The sequence below is a fragment of the Oncorhynchus kisutch genome, linkage group LG1, assembly GCF_002021735.2.
Source record: "Oncorhynchus kisutch isolate 150728-3 linkage group LG1, Okis_V2, whole genome shotgun sequence".
Taxonomy (NCBI): domain Eukaryota; kingdom Metazoa; phylum Chordata; class Actinopteri; order Salmoniformes; family Salmonidae; genus Oncorhynchus; species Oncorhynchus kisutch.
Genome location: NC_034174.2, coordinates 24,564,337 through 24,588,489, shown reverse-complemented (window position 1 = coordinate 24,588,489; position 24,153 = coordinate 24,564,337). Strand labels below are relative to the sequence as shown.

Here is a 24,153-nt window from a genome sequence, read left to right as displayed (position 1 = left end):
ACCCAAACATCTGCCACTTTAACCCGTCAATGTCGAAGGAGAGGAACAGAAGTCCTCTTCTCCCCTCCACACACAGATACATACTGTAACACAATCTAATCTTCAGCAAACAAAACAAAGATATCACCCACTGACAATTGTACACTTGGCTATTCGAGTAAGCATTTCTGATACCACACTAGTCTGTTTCGCATTACTGACTGAGGCATGTTTTCATGCAGGTTTTCCAGACAGCAAACAAAGAGGCGGCTAGCATATTCTCAGTACAGTAGCATAAGCATACACCTCCATCATGGCCTCCATCTTGGCCTGATCTAGCTGGCGTGTTGGTGTGTGCACGCAGGGGAAGGGGTCACAGGGATGGGTGAAGACTGGGTTCAGTGCCCGTGCTCCCAATTCCATGAGGAACACAACCATCTGCCCCACCAATGGGTTAATCCATAGCACACAGGCCGTCCTTTCCAGCATTTTCCACTCCACATATTCCCTTGCGGGTCAGGGGTCGCATTCCGAGCCCAGGCACCACTGGACTGAACAGACTCCCCCCACCCCCATTTTAGGAGGAAGAGGTCGACAGGCTTTGTTATGGCTTTTGATTGATTGGCAACATTGATCAGAGAGGTTTTATGGAGAGGCTGTTGTTTTCACAATGCTGGCTGAAAGAGGCTCATGGTGAGGAGAGAGAGACAGGAACACACACACACACAGAATGAGATCAAAACAGGCCTTTCCCTCAACCTGTGACATGCTCCATTTTCCTCTGCAAAGCCTCTGTTTTCAGCACTCAATTATTTGAACAGAGGGGGAAGCATCAGGGAGGGGGGATTAAAATAAGAAAAATCTGAGGGCCACTGAGATTACCCAGAAACCTGCCTAAAATACCACAACCAAGATGGGTATTTTTTTCAGCTAGTAAAAGCTCCTTCACCGAAGGCTAGCACGACGGCAGAGGGTAAGAGAGAGAAAGGCTTTAAAACAATCAATTTACAGAGGGATGGCGAGAGAGCGCCAGGGGGTGGAGGGGAGGAGCAGACGGAGAGATGGATCGAGGGAGAGAGAAAGGGAAAGAGAGAGAGGGAGACAGCGAGGGGGACAGGAGGAGAGGAGAGGGGGTAAACTAGTATCCTGGAAACCCTGCTGCTAGCCAGCTCTGGTGCAGGCATGTCAACAGATCACAGCTTAATAATAGAGCCCCCATCACAGAGCACTGCTGTCTCCGCCAGACACACACGCACAAGACACAGACAGCTTCCGTTTGAACAAAACACATCAGCTGACATGTCTGCCAGCGATCTGCCTCTGTCTCATATACTGATATGTTCTGCCTGATGAACAGCAATCCCCCCCACTACCACACTCTTTATCTCTCCATTCCTTATTTCCCACCCCAACCATTAAATCCTTGAAGCCAAAGCCAAATAGTGAGCAAATACCTCTGAGCTGTGATCCTCAGCTAGTCCAGGGCTACACGACACACAGCAGAGAACCCAGTCAGGTAGGATGAAAAAACCCACAAAACAGATAGCTCTTTATCCACAGGGAGCGCATCAGACGCTCGCATCCAAGCTACTTCCTCCCCCAGTCTGTCTGTGATTCGCTGTCGATATCTGTCGGTCTGTCCCTCTGTCCGATGGGTTTTCCTGTTCCTGCCAGGCTGAGAGTCCAGGCTCAGCCAATGTGAGATATACACTCACACACACAAACACTTACAGTGCTGTGCTCCTCCGCTCTGCTCCTGTCTGACTGAACCAAACCAACGTCTCCAGTCTCCCACATGCACCTACCCACCTCCTCTCAGTCTCTCGCTCTCTCACTCAGTCTCGCTTGCCCTCGCTCCCCCCTCCCTTTTTTCTCTCTCCTCCCCTCCCCTCCGTAGCCTATATATCTCTCTATCACACACAGACGTTGTCACACATGGTTCCTCTGTTCTGGCAAACAAGGCAGTCCCAGCAAGGGAGCCCATCCCCACGCATCATGTGACCCCCGCAATCAACACTACCAAAGGCAAGCACGGGGCAGGGATGGACGGAGCTGGTCTACTGGGGCTGGGCTGCTCAGGCTAGAAGGATGGTGCTAGGTCTGGACAAAAGGCTGGGGATGGGGTGGAATAGGCTTAGATTAGGGACTGAATGAGATGTGGCATGTAGAGTGTGGGTGCATGAATATACACTGAGTATACAAAACACAGCTCCTTCCATACCATAGACCGGCCAGGGGAATCCAGGTGAAAGCTATGATCCCCCATATTAAATCCACTTCAATCAGTGTAGATGAAGGGGAGGAGAGGATAAAGAAGGATTCTTAAGCCAGCATCCCTGTGGAACGCTTTCCACACCTTGTAGAGTCCATGCCCCTACGAATTGAGGCTGTTCGGAAGGCAAAGGGGGGGGGGGGGGTGACATTATGATGACATTGTGACGTTTTTGTTTGTTTTGGACTTCGGCAAGGTTTTTTTCAGCTGTTTCGGCAAACACATTATTTTCTCTCGAGGCAAGCCGAAGTCATTAGCCAAAGTCTTTACCCCCTCGTCCGCAACTGGTGAAAAGTAGGGAGAGACAACTCCTGCGTGAGACGACTCATCCTTATGCACATTTCTTCACGTCAGAAATACCGCACCAAACATCCTAGTCAGATGCAAAATTACACGACTAAGGTCTCCCTGGTCAAAAATGTAAAAATAATTTTCATTATGACTATTTTGAGGAAGTGTATACTGGCTACGGTGTCTCAAAATGAGCTGAACTGAAGCATGCTGATGCCTTCAGGAGGGGTGATGGGAGAAAGGGCGTGGGGTAAAGAATCAGCCACGAGTTCCTGTTCCTTAACCCCTCGAGGCTAGTCTCTGAGGCATACAAGTCTGACCACACTACAACTAACTCAATCAATACAGAATCTCCTAATGAACAATTATTTCTGTCCAAACTGACATTTTTTAAATAAAAATAAAACAAGATAAAGATATGTAGAAAAGATCATGTGCATATATATATATTTTTTAAAGATAAAATAACAGTCAACAGTCAGAGTATATAAAATCCTAAACATTATGCATTCAGGAGTATTTTTCTCATGTATGGGGCCCACTTTGATGTTGTTATAATGTTTGAGTCACTCAGATAGCATAAACCATGGAAACACATGTAGAACTGCAAGAAATTAGCTTTAAACTACAAATGTTTCTCTTAGCCTCATGGCAAAATGTGCAGAATTGCATGAAATTAGCTTAAAACAAATAACTTTTGTCACTGCAGTCAACATGAGGGCTTCAATAATTTTCGTAACCACTGGCCATGCCAATGGCCACGCCCCCACAACACCTATTTATTTTATTTCACCTTTATTTAGTCAATAAAACAGTAGAAAAAGTCTATATACAGTGTGTGCAAATGAGGTAGGATAACGGAGGTGTAAGGCAATAAATAGGCCATGGTGGCGAAGTAACTACAATATACCAATTAAACACTGGAATGGTAGATGTGCAGAAGATGGATGTGCAAGTAGATATACTGGGGTGCAAAGGAGCAAGATACATAAATAAATACAGTATGGGGATGGGGTAGTTGGTGGGGCTATTTACAGGCGGGTTATGTACAGGTGCAGTGATCTGTGAGTTTCTCTGAGAGCTGGGGCTATTTACAGGTGGGCTATGTACAGGTGCAGTGATCTGTGAGTTTCTCTGACAGCTGGTGCTTAAAGCTAGTGACGGAGATATGAGTCTCCAGATTCAGTGATTTTTGCAGTTCGTTCCAGTCATTGGCAGCAGAGAACTGGAAGGAAAGGCAGCCACAAGAAGAATTGGCTTTGGGGATGACCAGTGAGATATCCCTGCTGGAGCGTGTGCTACGGGTGGGTGCTGCTACAGTGACCAGTGAGCTGAGATAAGGTGGGGCTTTACCTATCAGAGACTTGTAGATGACCTGGAGCCAGTGGGTTTGGCGGCGAGTATGAAGCAAGGACCAGCCAACGAGAGCGTACAGGTTGCAGTGGTCAGTAGTATATGGGGCTTTGGTGACAAAACGAATGGCACTGTGATAGACTGCATCCAATTTGTTGAGTAGAGTGTTGCAGTCTATTTTGTAAATGACATCGCCAAAGTCGAGGATTGGTAGGATGGTCAGTTTACGAGGGTATGTTTGGCAACATGAGTGAAGGACGCTTTTTTGCGAAATAGGAAGCCGAGATGCTTAATGTGAGTCTGGAAGGAGAGTTTACAGTCTAGCCAGACACCTAGGTATTTGTAGTTGTCCACACATTCTAAGCCAGAACCACCCAGAGTAGTGATGCTGGACGGGCGGGCAGGTGCGGGCAGCAATCGGTTGAATAGCATGCATTTAGTTTTACTTGCATTTAAGAGCAGTTGGAGGTCACAGAAGGAGAGTTGTATGGCATTGAAGCTCCATTTTGATCCAGATAAAAACCCTGAATAACCAGGAATGAGGGAGATGTTTGCCTACAGAAAAGCCACTTCATTTAGGAAATGGCTACATCCTTGACTATATTACAATACAAATAAATGGCTATGTTTTTGATTTTATAAACATAACAAGACAAGATTCAAATCTCGATGTCCTCAGTCTCACCTTTTTCACTTTCACAGCAGAGGGAGCACTTTAGACTTACAGGAGTTCAGACAACAAACCCAACCTGACAAAGCAAACTCCTCAGAAAACAGGGCAGAAGTGTCTATGGGAATGTGAGATATCCCCTAGGTTGCACAGAGAGACAAGAAAGCTGCTATTTCGGGGGACAGACATGAATCATGTTACCCCCGCAGGATCGGTGCTTCAAAATGAGACCTTACCCAGGGAGAAACTCTCTTACTTTAGATCAGCCAGCAGTTTAGGTTAGTCCATCTCTTTTATCATCAAAAGAACAAGAGGTCTGAGAACACTGAAAATATGCTTCCAGGCACTCAACACAGAAGCTACATAGGAAAATAATCACTAGCATGATGAATTCACATCCTCACACACAACCTGTTAGTGTGTGTTTGCTGAAGGTGAGTGTGGAGGGGTTTGGGTATGTACCCCAGAGACTCCTCCCTTCATTGAATCCCTCTTGACAATGCCTTTCGTTGACTTAAATTAGTGATGATGTCAGCGAAATGACATTTCAACAGACATTAAAAGCCCTTTATTCACCCCCCCCCGGCCAAGATCCATCCATCCAAAAGCACCCCATCCCTCAAACCATTTTATATATATATTATTTTAATAACGTTTTTTATATAAAGTGGAAAAAAGTATTTTCATTTAAATGTTTTATGAATATCGATAGCAACAACAGAATACAATTTGTGGAGTTTATTACACTCACTGTAGCACCCGCGAGTACCAGTCACGGCAAGTGGAGATGGCTGCTGGTAAGCTTCCTTGACATTCATTTTTGCCAACACATGGCGAGCCTTTGTTTAACCAGCTTAACAGCTGCTATTAGTGAAAATGGGTTTGGAGTTAGTCTATTAGCTAGAAAGGTATGTTAAGGGTTACCTCTTCCAATTATATGATGGAGAGGTCAAAATAATGGATCTATATACTGAATCTATATATTTGAAAATGTTGATAAGGCCACTTATTGTTGCCATTATTATTCACAATTTTTTGCTAACATATGATGGGGGTCCCTGGGTCGCCAGTTTGCCTGGGCGAGGGGAGCCTGGTCAAGAAATGGTTGAAGACCCCTGGATGACTGCTAAAAAGAGGTAATAAACCTACTTTGTGTATGACTTGGGGGACATTGACATTTGTTTTGCTCACCAGTACTATGCCTTTTGACGTTTGCCATGTTTTAGTGGCTGCCAAATAAAACTAAATGATATTTCTCAAATGGGCCAAACACAACAGGTGTAGACTTTACTGTGAAATGCTTACTTACAATCGCTTTCCCAACAATGCAGAGTTGAAAAAAAAGGAAATCGTAACACAATACAATAAAAGACGACAGTACATACAAGTAGTATAGGTACCAAGTCAATTTGCAGGGGTACAAGGTAGTTGAGGTAATATATACACTATGGTTCAAAAGTTTGGGGTCACTTAGTTTTTCTTTAAAAAACAAGGACATTTCATTTTTTTGTCCACTAAAATAACATAAAATGTATCAGAAATAAAAAACATTGTTAATGTTTTAAATGACTATTGTAGCTGGAAATGGCTGATTTTTAATGGAATATCTACAGAGGCCCATTATCAGCAACCGTCACTCCTGTGTTCCAAAGGCACGTTTTGTTAGCTAATCCAAGTTTATAATTTTAAAAGGCTAATTGATCATTAGAAAACCCTTTTGCAATTATGTTAGCATAGCTGAAAATTGTTGTTCTGATTAAAGAAGGCCAGTATAATTGCTTCTTTAGACTAGTTGAGTATCTGGAGCATCAGCATTTGTGGGTTCGATTACAGGCTCAAAATGGCCAGAAACAAAGCACATTCTTCTGAAACTGGTCAGTCTGTTCTTGTTCTGAGAAATGAAGGGTATTCCATTTGAGAAATTGCCAAGAAACTGAAGCTCTTGTACAACGCTGTGTACTACTCCCTTAACAGAACAGCGCAAACTGGCTCGAACCAGGATAGAAAGAGGAGTGGGAGGCCCCGGTGCACCACTGAGCAAAAGGACAAGTACATTAGAGTGTCTATTTTGAGAAACAGACGCCTCACAAGTTCTCAACTGGCAGCTTCATTAAATAGTACCCGCAAAACACCAGTCTCAACATAAACAGTGAAGAGGTGACTCCGGGATGCTGGCCTTCTAGGCATGGAAAAGCCTTCATTTCTCAGAACAAGAATAGACTGAAGAGTTTCAGAAGAAAGAAAGGTGTTCCTTTTGTCTAGGTGGGAAAGAGCAATGTGGAGTGTGATTGAGATTATGTAATCTGTGAATCTGTTGGGGCTGTATGCGAATTGGAGTGGGTCTAGGGTTTCTGGGATGATGGTGCTGATGTGAGCCATAACCAGATTTTCAAAGCACTTCATGGCTACAGATGTGAGTGCCACGGGTCAGTAGTCATTTAGGCAGGTTACCTCCGCTTTCTTGAGCACATGGACTATGGTGGTCTGCTTGGAACATTACTCAATCAGGGAGAGGTTGAACATGTCAGTTAAGATACTTGCAAGTTGTTCCGCGCATGCTCTAAGTAAATGTCCTGGTAATCTGTCTGTAAATGTTGACCTGTTTCAAAAGGTCACATTGCTCACATCGGCTACCGAAAGCGTGATCACACAGTCTTCCGGAACAGCTGGTGCTCTCATGCATGCTTCAGTGTTGCTTGCCTCAAAGTGAGCATAAAAGGCATTTTGCCCATCTTGTAGACTCACGTCACTGGGCATCTCACGGCTAGGGTTCCCTTTGTAGTCCGTAATAGTTGCAAGCACTGCCACATTTGACGAGCGTCAGAGCCGGTGTAGTAGGATTAAATCTTAGTCCTATATTGACGCATTGCCTGTTTGATGGTTTGTCTGAGAGCATAGCGGGGTTTCTTATAAGCGTCCGGATTAGTGTCCTGCACCATGAAAGCGGCAGCTCGCCTTTGGCTCAGTGAGGATGTTACTTCTAATTGGTTGGGATATGTACGTACCAGTCACTGTGGGGATGACGTTGTCGATGCACTTATTAATGAAGCTGGTGGCTGATGTGGTATACTCCTCAATGCCATCGGATGAATCAAGGAACATATTCCACTCTGTGCTAGCAAAACCGCTTCATCGGACCACTTCCGTATTGAGCGTGGCATTAGTACTTCCGGTTTGAGTTTTTGCTTGTAAACAGGAATCAGGAGGACAGAGTTATGGTAAGATTTGCCAAATGGAGGGCGAGGGAGAACTTTGTATGCATCTGTGTGTGGAGTAAACGTGATCTAGTTCTTTCACCTCTAGTCGCACGGTTGATATGCTGGTAGTAATGAGGGAAGATGGATTTGAGAGTTTTCCTGCATTAAAATCACCGGCCACCAGGAGTGCCGCCTCTGGGTGAGCATTTTCTTGTTTGCTCATTGTCCTATACAGGAGTGCAGTCTTAGTGCCAACATTAGTTTGTGGTGGTAAGTAGCCAACTACAAAAAATATTGCTGACAACTCTCTTGGTAAATAGTATGGCCTACAGCTTATCATGAGGTATTCTAACTCAGGCGAGCAGAACCTTGAGACTTTCTTAATATTAGAGCTTGTGCAGCAGCATTGTTAAGAGTTTGCCCGATGCTGCCATTCTGTTTGATTTATGATTTGTCATGATTCAGAGAAACATAGGATATGACAGTTCTTCGGATCATGTTGATAGGATAGTCTCAAACTTAGCTCAGCAAGTTTAGTCTTCAGTGACTGCATGTTTGCCAAAGGAACGGAAGGTAGAGGTGGTTTATCCACTCGCCGACGTAGTCCTGCCGGGCTCTATAACGACGCCTCTTCCTTCTTCGAGTGTTGGGGATTTGGGCCTGGTCCAGGATGAACAGAATGTCTTCCACCTCTGACTCATTGAAGTACCAATCCAAATCGAAGTTAGTGATTGCTGTTCTGATGTCCAGAAGCTCTTTTCAGTCATACAGTGGCTTGTAAAAGTATTCACCCCCGTTGGCATTTTTCCTATTTTGTTGCCTTACAACCTGGAATTAAAATAGATTTTTGGGTGGTTTGTATCATTTGATTACACAACATGCCTAACACTTTGAAGATGCAAAATATTTTTTCTTGTGAAACAAACAAGAAACAAGACAAAAGAAAACAGAAAACTTGAGACCTGCATAACTATTCATCCCCCCAAAGTCAATACTTTGTAGAGCCACCTTTTGCAGCAATTACAGCTGCAATTATCTTGGGGTATGTCTCTATAAACTTGGCACATCTAGCCACTGGGATTTTTGCCCATTCCTCAGGGCAAAACTGCTCCTTCTCCTTCAAGTTGGATGGGTTCCACTGGTGTATAGCAGTCTTTAAGTCATAACACAGATTCTCAATTGGATTTAGGTCTGGACATTTAAATGTTTCCCTTTAAACCACTCGAGTGTTGCTTAAGCAGTATGCTTAGGGTTATTGTCCTGCTGGAAGGTGAACCTCCATCCCAGTCTCAAATCTCTTGAAGACTGAAACAGGTTTCACTCAAGAATTTCCCTGTATTTAGAGCCATCCATCATTCCTTCAATTCTGACCAGTTTCCCAGTCCCTGCCAATGAAAAACATCCCCACAGCATGATGCTGCCATCACTGTGGGGATGTTGTTCTCAGGATGATGAGAGGTGTTGGATTTGCGCCAGACATAGCGTTTTCCTTGATGGCAAAAAAGCTAAATTTTAGTCTCATCTGACCAGAGTACCTTCTTCCATATGTATGGGGAGTCTCCTACATGCCTTTTGGTGAACACCAAACGTGTTTGCTTATTTATTTTCCTTATTAAGCGATGGTTTTTTTCTGGCCACTCTTCCGTAAAGCCCAGCTCTGTGGAGTGTACGGGTTAAAGTGGTCCCATGGACAGATACTCCAATCTCCGCTGTGGAGCTTTGCAGCTCCTTCGGGGTTATCTTTGGGTCTCTTTGTTGCCTCTCTGATTAATGCCCTCCTTGCCTGGTCTGTGAGTTTTGGTGGGCAGCCCTCTATTGGCAGGTTTGTCGTGGTACCATATTCTTTCAATTATTTAATAATGGATTTAATAGTGCTCCGTGGGACGTTCAAAGTTTCTGATATTGTTTTATAACCCAACCCCAATCTGTACTTCTCCACAACTTTGTCCCTGACCTGTTTGGAGAGCTCCTTGGTCTTCATAGTGCTTGGCGGTGCCCCTTGCTTAGTGGTGTTGCAGACTCTGGGGCCTTTCAGAACAGGTGTCTATATACTGAGATCATGTGATACTTAAATAAAGTCCACCTGTGTGCAATCTAACGAATTATGTGACTTCTGAAGGTAATTGGTTGCACCAGATCTTATCTAGGGGCTTCATAGCAAAGGGAGTGAATACATAAGCACGCACCACTTTTCCGTTATTCATTTTTTTTGTTTTTGTTTAAACAAGTAATTTTTTTCATTTCACTTCACCAATTTGGACGATTTTGTGTTTTTCCATTACATGAAATAAAAAATAAAAATCTATTTAAATTACAGGTTATAATGCAACAAAATAAGATAAACGCCAAGGGGGGTGAATACCTTTGCAAGGCACTGTAGGAAATTTTGTCGGAAATATTATGTACAAAAAAACTTCAGATCAACGGACACAAATGGTCAGGAGCCCTTAAAACGGCTGCTATTCCCCCCAGCGCCATTATTAAGGTGTGTGTCACAAGGTGTGAGGAGGACATACCTAAGCATAGAACCAGAAAAACTGGTTCACATTTGAGTGTCCTTTGACTATACATGTGCGCTCTCATCTTGTCTTCTATGGGGTGGGGTAAGATGATGACTACTGGTTGAATAAAACACAAATGTTCTGTAATGAATTGTTTAAGCTCTGCTTTGACAGTGCTAAAATGCATGAGTATTTTACATGAGTAGGTATCAGTATGAAAAGCTACATACAGATACAAACCATCATAAAAATCTCTTAACATCACACACACGCCTTGCAGCTCTTACAGGTGTCAGTCAGACTGGTGGATCAGATATACAAATACCACCTACCCAAAACCATGTACCTGTAGACATGCACACACATATACACACCATCAGCATAGCCTAGACAAAGAAACGGTCTGTAGGTTTTTAACAACGCAGCTACACACCACATACCTGGTTGTTTTCACTCAGCCCAACTGATGCTTGACTATGTCAGTCTGTGGCTACAGACACAGTGGCTACACAGCACTGAGCGTTTCCCTGCTAACCCCCAGCTAATGCTTAGACACAGTGAACAGTACGACATGCTACAGACCGCACCATCCTCCAGCCTGAAGGAAACAACCACACAAGGGAAAGAACAGGGTAAAGATGAAACTAGAGAACACCAATAACACCTCCCTGCCTATATACCCATCTAATGGTTTACAATGTGAAGCTCCCTTTCTGTAATCTGCAATGCAGAGAGAATACTCTGCTCTGTGCTCCATTGTTCAGGTGGCATCTAGAGCTGATGCTAGGAGAATCTGCAGATACACTCATTCACCACATATCTACTCTACCATCATCCAATAGCTTTCTGGCACAAACAGAAACATCAAATCAAATCACATTTTATTGGTCACATACACATGTTAGCAGAGGTTATTGCAAGTGTAGTGAAATTATTGTATACATATGCAGACAGACAGACAAACACTTACGCAAGCTGACACATTAAAGAGAGATGACAGTCTTCTGCCTGTGAAAAGCACAAGACAAAGTCCTACTGCGCCACATACAAACCAGGCAGGATAGAATTAGGCAGAGAAAAAGGGCTACTAGTGGTCCCCCATCTGTGCCTGTGTGCTAGATGTAGCTGAGCCTGCTTGCATGTCTGCCGATCTCCATCGTCCCTCTTCGCTTCTGTCCAACCCCCTCTCCAACCCCGACCTATAGACAAGCCATCCACCATGCTCCAGCATGGCAATACATCACACATACAAAAAAGAAGAGCAGCAACAGCAGACAAATCAAAGCCCACTTGCCTTGATGCAGAGCGAGGGAGAGAGGAAGAGAGAGGTAGAGCGGTAGCCCATAGACTGCAGCAAGGATCCTGTTGATCTCGCTCTATGCAGGACAGGCAGGCAGGCTGAGACACAAACACAGAGAGGAGAGCTCTGCTGCTGCCAAGACCATCACAGCGACGAGAGGAAAACAACGGCGGAGAAGAGGGAGCAGCAGCTACAGCAGCGAAAAGAAGATTGGGAATGTAGAGCAGGAATGCAGAGCGGGTGAGGTGACCGCAGGGAAATCGACCAAGATTGGAGAGGGAAAAGAGGGTAGCAGAGGGAGACAGAAGAGAGAGAAAAAGGGAGAGCGAGGAGAGAGAGATAGTAGTGGACTGTGGTAGTTGGAGATGGACTGTAGTGAGGCTAGTGTGAGAAGTCAACAGTGTGACAGGAGGAAAGGCAGAAGAAGGAGCCAGAGGCATTACGCTGCTCGTCTATGATGTAGCTGATATTCCCCATCCAGCAACAATCGTCTATAGAATCTGTAGAAGGGCAGGCAGGGAGAGCCGGTTGGCCGGGTCAATTCCTGTCTACTAGGCACTGAGGACAGGCGACAATAACGTCACAGACAAACTCTGATTATATGAATGATGAAAGAGTGGAGTCAAGCATAGTCTCGGAGATGTGTGTGTGTATAAGAGAAGGGGAGTTTGAACTGCATGGTTTGAGCACCAGAGAGGGGAGGCTTGAGGAGGATTTCCCCAGTCAGTAGTATAGCACACTCCTCCATCTGTCACCTCCAGTTGCTTTCTGTCCATTAATCACAGCCTCCTCACACACGCCCTAGCTGACCCAAAGACACATCTATACCACCACACACTGACCTCCAGTCACAAGGGCCTGGAAGGACAAGGGGAGAAACCAAACCACGGCCGAAAACATAACCAGTCCTGGTGCTCTTTCACCTCCTCTCTCTCCACATCTATACTGAGTCTATTTGTAAGAAATGAATCCAATTAATACATGTATTGTTATTACTGCATATCATATTGTACACCTTCGGTGGTATGTTTCCTTCCTTGGTTAACCATAATACCATTTATCAGGATGTCAATGGGAGTCGGAGTCAGGAGAGAAGAGCTAGGCCTTTGGTAATTAAAACGTCCATTATGACCAGACTAGCACAATCCAGGCCTGTCTGGCTGACATATGGCACACTGGGTAATTCCAATAAAGTCCTGAGGAAAAAGCCCCTGGAATACAGACAGCAATTTGCATGAGAAGGTCATGAATAAACTAATTGAAAATCCAATGATGAGAATCATTAGGAAAAAGCCTTGTCTGGAGTAGGCTAGAGGCCAATCAGGCCTCTCAATGCACACATTAAAGGATGTATCTGGGGCTTTAGAAAACATGCTTGGATAACAAGGCATTGAAGGAGAGGAAAATAATTAACAGTGTTGAAATGCCATACTATTCAAGGTCTTGATAATGTAGTAGACACATTGAATTGTGGGTTGGGTGAGGGGACTAAACGAATCCAGCCAATAAATACATTTCTGTATGTTTGGTATAACAAATAAACAAGGAATGCCATCCCATACATAAATGCCAAATGGCAGTCGCTGACTACTACACATCTATATGCTAAAAATAACCCATTCTATTCCCCTATGTTATGTGTACGACTGCACAGTCTCCTGGTCTCACCAGTTGATTGCTCTTCCTTTTCTGTCCGTCTGTCTGTCATGGCTAGCACATTAACACCAGGGAATTCCATCTCCAACATCAGAAGGATGATAATCGAAGCTGCTGCACAGGGATTGGTCCACACAGCTGGATTTAGGATCCATTTAGAATCCAAATGGGAATGGGGAGAACAGGCGAGGGCATCCATCTATCTCTCTGGCCACAGAGAGGAGAGGAGGGAATATCCAGAAATATCCAGAAAACAGGTCCAAATCCTTGGACATCATGTAATATACTGCACACCCGGAGAAGAAATAGGAGTGAAGATGGGCGTGAGGTTCTGATCAAGATGTAGTTTGTTTAATCACTGTGAATATTGATTGAGCAAAAGCCCCCAGGAATATCAACCATGGAAGGCGCTGGGCCTTGTCACTCTAATCAAATAGTACTGGGAAAGGTAAATATCTGCCTGATTGAATGGATAAAGAGGATTGAGAGCATGGGCTTCATGGTCATCTGGTTCCAGTCATCAGTGGGAGGAGGAAGCCATCTCCTCCCGTCTGTGTGTTATCCAGTGCTCACGACTCGCACAGTATTCTGACTATCTGTATCTCTGAGGGTCAAGAAGCTCCCTTAGAACCTGACAACCCATTTGACCATTCAGATGACACAGAGACATACGGGAACATGAGACCACCTATGTCCAGCGTGAAGCTTCACTAAACAGCACAGAGTCCTTGCAAAGCTACAAACCAAACCAGCACAGTAAACATAAGACATTAAACCAATAACACAAAGATTAGGAGGAAGAAGATGACGATGAGGAGGAGTAGAAAACAGAACTTAAACGGTTGTGTGCTACTCACAAGGCACAGCATGGCGGTAGAGGTTGTCTCGAATGGTCTGCTGCAGGTCGTGGTCCGGGGAGGACTTCTGGAAGCGCTGGCTCAGATAGTGCTTCAGGTCCTTATTTAGCTTGGTTCCTGTAGGCAGCCAGACAAACAGGAAGACATGTGTTAACTACATCACAACACATCACAACATGGACGCCCCGACTGTATATAACAGCAAATCCAAACATGGCTGCCTTGCATTTCGTGTGCACACCACTCTCACAGTCCATTTCATTACATCCATAGAAAGCAGGGGAGAACGACTGCCCCTCTCATTGAAGCCACGGAGGGTCAAGGCCGACCGCGGTACTGCAGACATTGTTAGCAGAAAACAGGAACCCTCATTATAGTGAATGGAAAAACTGCAATCTTCGTGGTACATGTTTGTGGAGCAGCTCAAACTAAGCAAGTTATGTCTCCATGAAATGCCATCTTAACCTACTTCATTTGGTTTCAATGCGCTATTGAGCCTTTACATAGGAAAGAATATGATCTATGGCTTTGTCTATTCATATATACAGTCATTGATAGAAACACACCAGTCGGACATGAATAGGCATAATATAACTGAGAGACTCAGTTCTCCCTCCCTCCCTCCCTCCCTCCCTCCCTCCCTCCCTCCCTCCCTCCCTCCCTCCCTCCCTCCCTCCCTCCCTCCCTCCCTCCCTCCCTCCCTCCTCTGCAAACCTTCCCTTGTCACTTGGAGGGGTACCTGGCTAGCTCTCTCTCTCCCAGACTGTAGACAGTCAGTCCTGTAGTGACAGTGCTGCCTGGTGGCTCAGCCCCCTCCCACAGCTATGCCATCTGTCTCTCAGACACACAGTGGGAAAGGCTAACTGGTAGCCGCTAACACAGTGCTAGTGGCAGAGAGAGGAGCCAAACGCTTTCCTGTTGACACATCACACTGACTGGGAGAGCCCACGGTACATCAATGCCAGTCAGCACATTCTCACATGCACGGTCATTTTCACACAACATTTACAGAGCCAGACTACTCTCTAAGAAATAAGTTTATTACACACATACTAACATACAGTATATGCAAGGATTGTATCACCATTTACATGCCAGTAATTCTGCAATGGACCCACGTTTTCTAGAGTGCATTAATGTACAGGGTGGTGCAATAATGACCATCCTACCAATCCTCGACTTCGGCGATGTCATTTCCAAAATAGCATCCAATACCCTACTCAATAAATTGGATGCAGTCTATCACAGTGCCATCCGTTTTGTCACCAAAACCCCATATACTACCCACCACTGTGACCTGTATGCTCTCGTTGGTTGGCCCTCGCTTCATACTCGTCGCCAAACCCACTGGCTCCAGGTCATCTACAAGACCCTGCTAGGTAAAGTTCCCCCTTATCTCAGCTCGCTGGTCACCATAGCAGCACCCACCTGTAGCACGCGCTCCAGCAGGTATATCTCTCTGGTCACCCCCAAAACCAATTCTTCCTTTGGCCCCCTCTACTTCCAGTTCTCTGCTGCCAATGACTGGAACGAACTACAAAAATCTCTGAAATTGGAAACACTTATCTCCCTCACTAGCTTTAAGCACCAGCTATCAGAGCAGCTCACAGATTACTGCACCTGTACATAGCCCATCTAGAATTTATCCCAAACAACTACCTCTCCCCCTACTGTATTTATTTATTTATTTAGCTCCTTTGCACCCCATTATTCTATCTCTACTTTGCACATTCTTCCACTGCAAATCAACCATTCCATTGTTTTTACTTGCTATATTGTATTTACTTTGCCACCATGGCCTTTTTTTGCCTTTACCTCCCCTCACTTGCTCACATTGTATATAGACTTTTGTTTTGACTGTATGTTTGTTTTACTCCATGTATAACTCTGTGTTGTTGTATGTGTCGAACTGCTTTGCTTTATCTTGGCCAGGTCGCAGTTGTAAATGAGAACTTGTTCTCAACTTGCCTACCTGGTTAAATAAAGGTGAAATAAAAAAAAATAATGATCCATTGAGCTCAATGACCAAAAATGAACATAAATTATCATATTTCTGTGCTTCTGTAATCTGTATGATATAACACCCCTCTGTGTGATTGACAGATACATTCAAACCACAATCGCTGAGCCAGGTTTCAGCCAACTCGGGCAAACAGTCTGCTGGCGAATTAAAAGCACCAGATTGTGTTGTCATGGAAACAGTGTGTGTGCGCACCACTGTGTAGGACTACTCTGCTGGTAGATAAAGCCAGAGGCCTCTAATAAGATGATTGGGGCAGCTAGCCTTGCTAGAGCAGGCATACTAGTACACAGTTCTATGTGTAGTGCAATGCTCTCAGTCATCCAGTCATGCGAGGCCCTTCCTCACTGGATCTCCACTCCCACTGTGCCAGACCAGACAGAGACCTGTCAACAGTGCCTCCTCCACAGTGGAAAGTTAATGGCCATCCCTCAAACTCATTCTGTTCCTTTCCATCCTCTGGCATTTGAGGCCACCCACTGGAATTGCTTTGAGATTGGTCTCTGCATGAATGATAACATTCTCACCATTTGAAAACCTCCTACAGGTAGGTAGGTAGGTAGGTAGATAGGTAGGTAGGTGTGTGTGTGGTGTGTGGGTGTGTGTCATAAGCATTCTATAGGAGTACATTCTGGCTTTGGTCATTCCCCTCTCCCATCCAGGCATGTCATTGTGTCTTAGTATTTAGTATTTTATTAGGATCCCCATTAGCAACTGCTAAAGTTGCAGCTACTCTTCCTGGGGTTCAAACTTAATGTCTTGATCCCTAAACAGTTTGCCAGCCATTATTCAGACCAATGGAGAGTCACGCACACCCTGGACAGTCCCAGCAGCAGTCTGATCTCCATGGCAGACCCCCACCATGGAGGCAAATCACCACCATCAGCCCTCCAAGATCTAACTAACAGGAGACATACCGGGGCTAGGAAGGAGAGGAGCGGAGGCTCGAGGGGTAAAGGTGGACACGGCAGAAGGGGAGTTACTGTGAAACAGTGGGCAGATTAAAGATAGAATATTGAGTAATCCAGTAGTGCTGCAGTATGACAAGACTTGTAACAGAGGGATAAAAATTGTGATCTGTCTGGTGAATCACTGCCTCCAGTAACCTCCAGTAGCCATTACATAACAACTCATTGAATTCTGCATCTCCTGTCCTCTCGTAGGAGGGGACCGACAGTCTAATTTGATGGAAAAGATCCTTTAGAGTAAATACATTCTTTAAAAAATCCAATAAAAATCCAATAAAATGTATGTCACATGCGTAAAATACAACAGGTGTAGACATTACAGTAAACAGCTTGCTCACAAGCAGTTTCCCAACAATACAGAGTTAAATAATACAGTTAAAAAAAGACATGATAAATAAAACACACAAGAAATAAGCTATATACAAGGAGTAGCAATACCACATCAATGTGCAGGGATAAGTGGTAGTTGAGGTAGATACAGTATGTACATGTAGGCATGGGTAAAGTGACTAAGCATCAGGATATATAACAAGACAGGACTGAATGCTTGTGATGACACAGGCCCTTTAGACTGAAGTTTGATTTGCTAATTGTTACCTACTGTACAAGAAAAATAAATCACTTAAAATGATGCCAAAAGCCCACAGAAGGGTCATCCATACATCTTACTGCAGCACTCAGTGCACTGTGGTGTGCAAACACTAAGTGCTGACTGGAGATGATATCAAACAGTAAAACAGACAAACAGATACCCACTCAATATACTGTGTGCACGGAACACACACACCTCAATGAGTCATTGACCACAGATAGCCCCATGTGAGATGAGAGGAAGCAACATCTCCTTGAGTTAATCATTTGAACTACTTGAACTGAAATCAGTTTTATCTAATTTCTACCAGCATGTCAACCTGTGCAAGTAAAGGCAAGAAAAAAATCTAGATCACCTTTATTCCACACATAAAGCTCTCCCTGGCAAATCTGACCATAACCATCTTCCTGATTCCTGCCTACAAGCAAAAACTCAAACAGGAAGTACCAGTGATGCGCTCAATACAGAAGTGGTCTGATGAAGCGGATGCTAAGCTCCAAAACTGTTTTGCTACCACAGACTGGAATATGTTCCAGGATTCATCCGATGGCTTTGAGGAATGTACCACATCAGTCACCAGCTTCATTAATAAGTGCATCGACGACATCGTTCCCACAGTGACCGTACATAAGTACATATCCCAACCAGAATACATGGACTAAAGGCAACATCTGCAATGAGCTAAAGGCTAGAGCTTCCGCTATCAAGGTGCAAAATCCCGCTATGCCCTCCAATGAACCATCACCTACCACACCGGTTCGGAGGCTCGTCGAATGTGGCAGGGCTTGCAAACTGTCACTGATTACAAAGGGAAACCCAGCTGTGAGCCGTCCAGTGACGTGAGCAACTGGATCCTGGAATTCCAGTCGAGCCACCCCCAAGTGGTGAGGATAGGTAACAACACATCTGACACAATGACCATCACAGGGGCCCCTCATGGGTGTGTGCTTTGTCCCCTCCTCTTCTCCCTGTTCACCCATGACTGCGTAGCTGCGCACAACTCCAAAACCATCATTAAGTTTGCCGACAACGCCACTGTAGTAGGCCTGATCACCGACGACGATGAGACCGCCACCAGGGAGGAGATCAGAGACCTGGCAGTGTGGTGACAGGACAGCAACCCTATTCCACCTCAGGAAGCTAAAAAGATTTGCATGTGACCTCAGATCCTCAAAAAGTTCTACAGCTTCACCATTGTGAGCATCTTGACTGGCTGCATCACCCCTTGGTATGACAACTGCATGGCCCTCCACCGCAAGGCACTACAGAGGGTAATGCTAACAGCCCAATTCATCACTGGGCCTGAGCTCCCTGCCATCCAGGACCTATATAACAGGTGGTATCAGAGGAAAGCACCATTAAAAAAAAAATAACTCCAGCCACCCAAGTCATAGACAGTTCTCTCTGCTATGGCACGGCAAGCGTACCGGTGAACCAAGTCTGGAACCAACAGGACCCTGAACAGCTTCTACCCCCAAGCCATAATACTGGTAATTAGTTAAATAGCTAACCAACAGCTACCTGGACTATCTGCATTGACCTTTTTTGTACTAACACTTTTATTCATCACATATGCTGTTGTTACTGTTTATTATCTATCCTGTCACCTAGTCACTTTACCCATGTAATCACTGTTCCCCTCTACTTCTTTGTGACTTCTGCTTTCAATGACGGCCTAGGAACAGTGGGTTAACTGCCTTGTTCAGGGGCAGAACGACGGATTTGTACCTTGTCAGCTCGGGGATTCGATCTCGCAACCTTCCGGTTACTAGTCCAACGCACTAACCACTAGGCTAAATAATTAGCCTACTGCTAGACGACAAGGGCAGCCAGCATCTTTCAGAGTATGTATCTCAGCTGGGAGGAACAGTCCATTGGCATCACTACATTATAGGAGGCCAGAACAGTCTGTGCAGAAGCATGACAACAAAGGGATTGGACAGCTGCCATGGCCTGCTAGGTAAGACCAGGCCAACCTGCTGTTAGCCTCTGTCTGACACCAAGCTGCTGCTACTGTACTGAGGATTCCACAACAGGGTCACTCACTTTGCTACTAGCTAGCTATCTAGCTAGCATGCCAGTTGGCCTAATAGACTAGCTAGACAAGCTTCCACATTCCACACCTTAATACTACACACCCTAAAAACCCTGATATGGTCCCAGATATGATATCGTCCTTTGAGCTGTATCTAGGAGATACTCATCATCAATAAACTGTATTCATTACAAAACACAGTTTCAGGTCAGCAGGCCACCCCTATCCTCTCCTTAACTCCGTAAAGTCCCAGGCTGCCAGGCCCAACAAATCACACCGGAGAGAAATAATCCCATTAACTGGTACTGAATGGAGAGGAGCTACAGTCTAACTGTACCTAAACACACAGTTACTGACTGAGACAGTAAGTGCCATGTAATCACTGTTCCCCTCTACTTCTTTATGACAGCTGCTATTCTGACAATGGCTAAACTGAATCACAAAGCACATGATATGACCCATCTTAAATATCTGACTAGGCTTTTCGTAAAGCACATACTGTAGTTCTGATGGTTTCAATCTGGCCTGCAGAGAGCTAGGGGTAGAGGTGGGGAAATGGTGAGAGGCAACCATTGGTTCCCTCAAATCCCTCCTCAAACAGATAATTAGTGAATACATTTCCTCCAAACAGAGCCCACCTGGCAGAGATTTCAGTAAGCCCCCCCATCAGCAGGCAGGCTTTTAGTATGGACACACAACTACACTATCCATAGAGGGAGGGAGTGAGACTGAGAAACAGTCCTTTTCTACAAAGCCAATACCATTGGTGAGTGGCAACACTATAAAGGCTGGCCAGGACACATGCAGTAGAGATCAGCCAACCAACTCTCCACACAGTGACTGCACCCGGAGTAAAGCTCTTCAGCCAGGCACAAAAAGACATGGCACCGCCACAGCCAAGGCCCTCTGTTGGCAGTGGACTTCATCTGTTATTCACACATTGCAAAAATAATACCCCCAAACACTCACTCCTCAGCTGATTTTACTAGTTGAGCTGCAATGTGAAAAATTTAAGAACCGACAGATTAGTAAATTGCTGCAGTAATACGTTTTGTTACACTTCTTCCCAGAAACAAAGAGCTTGATTATATATGTTAACATTTTTAATTTAACCTTTAATTAACTAGGCAAGTCAGTTAAGAACAAATTCTTATTTACAATGACGGCCTACCAAAAGGCCTCCTGAGGAGACGTGGGCTGGGATAAAAACAAACGTTATACATTGGACAAAACACACATCACGACAAGAGAGACAACAAAACACGACATCAAGAGAGACCTATAAGACAACAACATAGCATGGCAGCAACACGTGACAACACAGCATGGTAGCAACACAACATGACAACAACATGGCAGCAGCACAACATGGTAGTGGCACAAAACATGGTACATTATTGGACACAAACAACAGCACAAAGAGCAAGAGGGTAGGGACAATACATTGCACGAAGTAGCCACAACTGTCAGTAAGAGATTCAATGTTTGAGTCTTTGAATGAAGAGGTGGAGATAAAACTGCCCAGTTTGAGTGTTTTTTGCAGCTCGTTCCAGTCGCAAGCGGCAGCTAACTGAAAAGAGGAGTGACTCAGGGATGTGTGTGCTTTGGGGACCTTTAACAAAATGTGACTGGCAGAACGGATGTTGTATGTGGAGCATGAGGGCTGCAGTAGGTATCTCAGATTGGGGAGAGTGAGGCCTAAGAGGGTTTTATAAATAAGCATCAACCAGTGGGTCTTGCGACGGGTATACAGACATGACCAGTTTATAGAGTGCAGTAGTGATGTGTCCTCCAAGGAGCATTGGTGGCAAATCTGATTGCCAAATTGTACAGAACATCTAGCCGTTCGAGAGCACCCTTACCTGCCGATCTATAAATTACGTCTCCGTAATCTAGCATGGGTAGGATGGTCTTCTGAATCAGTTTCCCCTATTACGATAGGGGAAACCAAGTCTAGATTTAACCTTAGCCTGCAGCTTTGATATGTGCTGAGAGAAGGACAGTGTACTGACTAACCATACTCCGAAGTACTTTTATGAGGTGACTACCTCAAGCTCAATACCCTCAGAAGTAGTAATCACACCGGTGGGGAGAGGGGCATCCTTCTTACCAGACCACATGCCTTTTGTTTTGGAGGTGTTCAGAAGAAGGTTAAGAGCAGAGAAAGCTTGTTGGACACTAAGAAATCTTTGTTGTTGAGCGTTTAACACTAAATCTGGAAAGGGGCCAGCTGAGTACAAGACTGTATCATCTGCATATAAATGGATGAGAGAGATTCCACTATGCTATGTTGTTGATGTAAATTGAGAAGACCGTGGGGCCTAGGATCGAGCCTTGGGGTACTCCATTGGGGACAGGCAGTGGCTGAGACAGCAGATGTTCTGACTTTATACACTGCACTCTTTGAGGTAGTTAGCAAACCAGGCCAAAGACCCCTCAGACACCAATACTCCATAGCCAGCCCACTAGAATGGAATGGTCTACCGCATCAAAAGCTTTGACCAAGTCAATAAAAATAGCAGCACAACATTGCTTAGAATCAAGGGCAATGGTGACATCATTGAGGACCTTAAAGGTTTCAGTGACACATCCATAACCTGAGCGGAAACCAGATTGCACACCAGAGAGAATACTATAGACATCAAGAAAGCCAGTCAGTTTATTATTGACAAGTTTTAACAACACTTTTGATAAACAGGGCAAAATAGAAATTGGCCTATAACAGTTAGGATCAGCTTGATCTCCCCCTTTAGATAAAGGACGCACCCTGTGGCTACCTTCCAAGCAATGGGAACCTCCGCAGAGAAGAGAGACAGGTTTAAAAGGTCAGAGATAGGCTTAGCGATGAGAGTGGCTGCAACCTTAAAGAAGAAGGGGTCTAAACCATCTGACCCAGCTCCATTAGCACCTCTGACTCAGTGATCGCTTGCAAGGAGAAACTTTGTAACGGGGCAGGGGAAAGAGAGGGAGGACCATCAGGGCTAGTCGCATTAAAAGGGGTGGGAGATGAGGAAATGTTGGATGGGCAAGGAGGCATGGCTGAGTCAAATAGGAATCCTGATTTAATAAAGTGGTGATTAAAGAGCTCAGCCATGTGCTCCTTGTCAGTAACATCCACATCATCAACATGGGCAGGCTGTGAGGAGGATGGTTTATTCTCCAGGTCTTTAACCGTTTTCCAGAACTTCTTGGGGTTAGACCCACAGAGAGAGAACTGCTCCTTAAAGTAATTAACTTTGGCCTTCCGGATAGCCTGAGTGCACTTATTTCTCATTTGCCTGAACGAGAGCCAGTCAGCCTGAGTATGCGTATGCCGAGCCGTTCGCCAAATGGAATTTTTGAGGTGGAGTAACTGTGCCAGCTCACGGTCTAACCAGGGGCTGAACCTGTTTTTCATTCTCATTTTCTTAAAATGGGGGCATGTTTGTTAACAATACCACTGAAAATATCAAAAAGAAGGACCAAGCGTCTTCAACAGAGGGGATCAAGCTGATTCTATACCAATTTACAGAGGCCAGGTCATGAAGGAAGGCTTGCTAATTAAAAATGTTTAACAGCTGTCTATGACAAATCAGGACAGATCGTTTCACTGAGCAGCCATTACGAACACAGGCTGTAAAACCGTGATCACTAAGGTCAATACAGAAAACAGAAAACTGATATCAGGATTATTTGTGAGGATAACATCAAAAAAGAGTAGCCTTTTCTTGGTGTTTGGAGTCATACCTTGTGGGATTGGTAATAATCTGAGAAAGACTGAGGGAGTGAGGGAGTCCCAATGCTTTATGACTCAGGTGGTTTAAGCATGTCCCAGTTTAAGTCACCTAGCTAATCACCTTCAGACTTAGTGTAATGGGCCAGGAGAGAGAGAGTATAGGGCATTTAGGGTACAGTTGAATGCTTAAAACCAGCTAATCAAATTGTGAACCCACACTTTCAATTGATCAATTTTAGGTAATAAGCTTCTAGAGTGCAGAAGACCCAGGCTTTTACGAGAGCAGACATCCAGTAAACTCTGTCATTAACTCATCGAGTTACTGACAAAGCCGAGAGACAGAACATTCCTCTGTCTTGTCTGGCTGAGCTGCCATGTACTGTTGTTAAAAGCAAAAATGGCTAACTATATCCTGAAGAGTTCAGCATGTTGATCTCAGAATGTGTTCTGCTAAGGGTGTCCTCTGGACAGCCTATTAAAGCAGGTTTATTCATTAATAAATAGGAGCAGCAGTGGGATGGAGCTATCGGATATCATTTACCGCCATTGATTGTTACGGTTAGGATAAGGGGCAGGATAATCTGATCCTAGATCTGTGCTTAGGGGGCGAGCATGTTAAATACTGTCCAGCCCAGCCTTCATTACCAGCAGCTGAAATCCCCCGTTGGCGTGAGTCTCTGCTGGGACCCCAAAGTATTTACGGCTATCTAATGAGAGAGAGGAGTTCTCATTACGCTAAAAGCATGG

At 44.7% G+C, this 24,153-nt stretch overlaps 1 protein-coding gene across 12 annotated transcripts in view; it reads right to left on the bottom strand.

Annotated features, from left to right (window-relative positions):
* Positions 1-24,153, bottom strand: part of LOC109897058 (membrane-associated guanylate kinase, WW and PDZ domain-containing protein 1-like) — a 182,278-nt gene that overhangs the window by 82,353 nt on the left and 75,772 nt on the right. For 10 of the 12 annotated variants that reach the window (XM_031805426.1, XM_031805065.1, XM_031805219.1 and 7 more), the window contains exon 2: positions 14,077-14,193. In XM_031805426.1, the coding sequence (XP_031661286.1) occupies positions 14,077-14,193 (117 nt within the window). Of the gene's footprint in view, positions 1-1,433; positions 1,844-14,076; positions 14,194-24,153 lie in introns of those variants that run through there. The other 2 variants (XM_031805354.1, XM_031805359.1) reach the window with 1 other exon arrangement.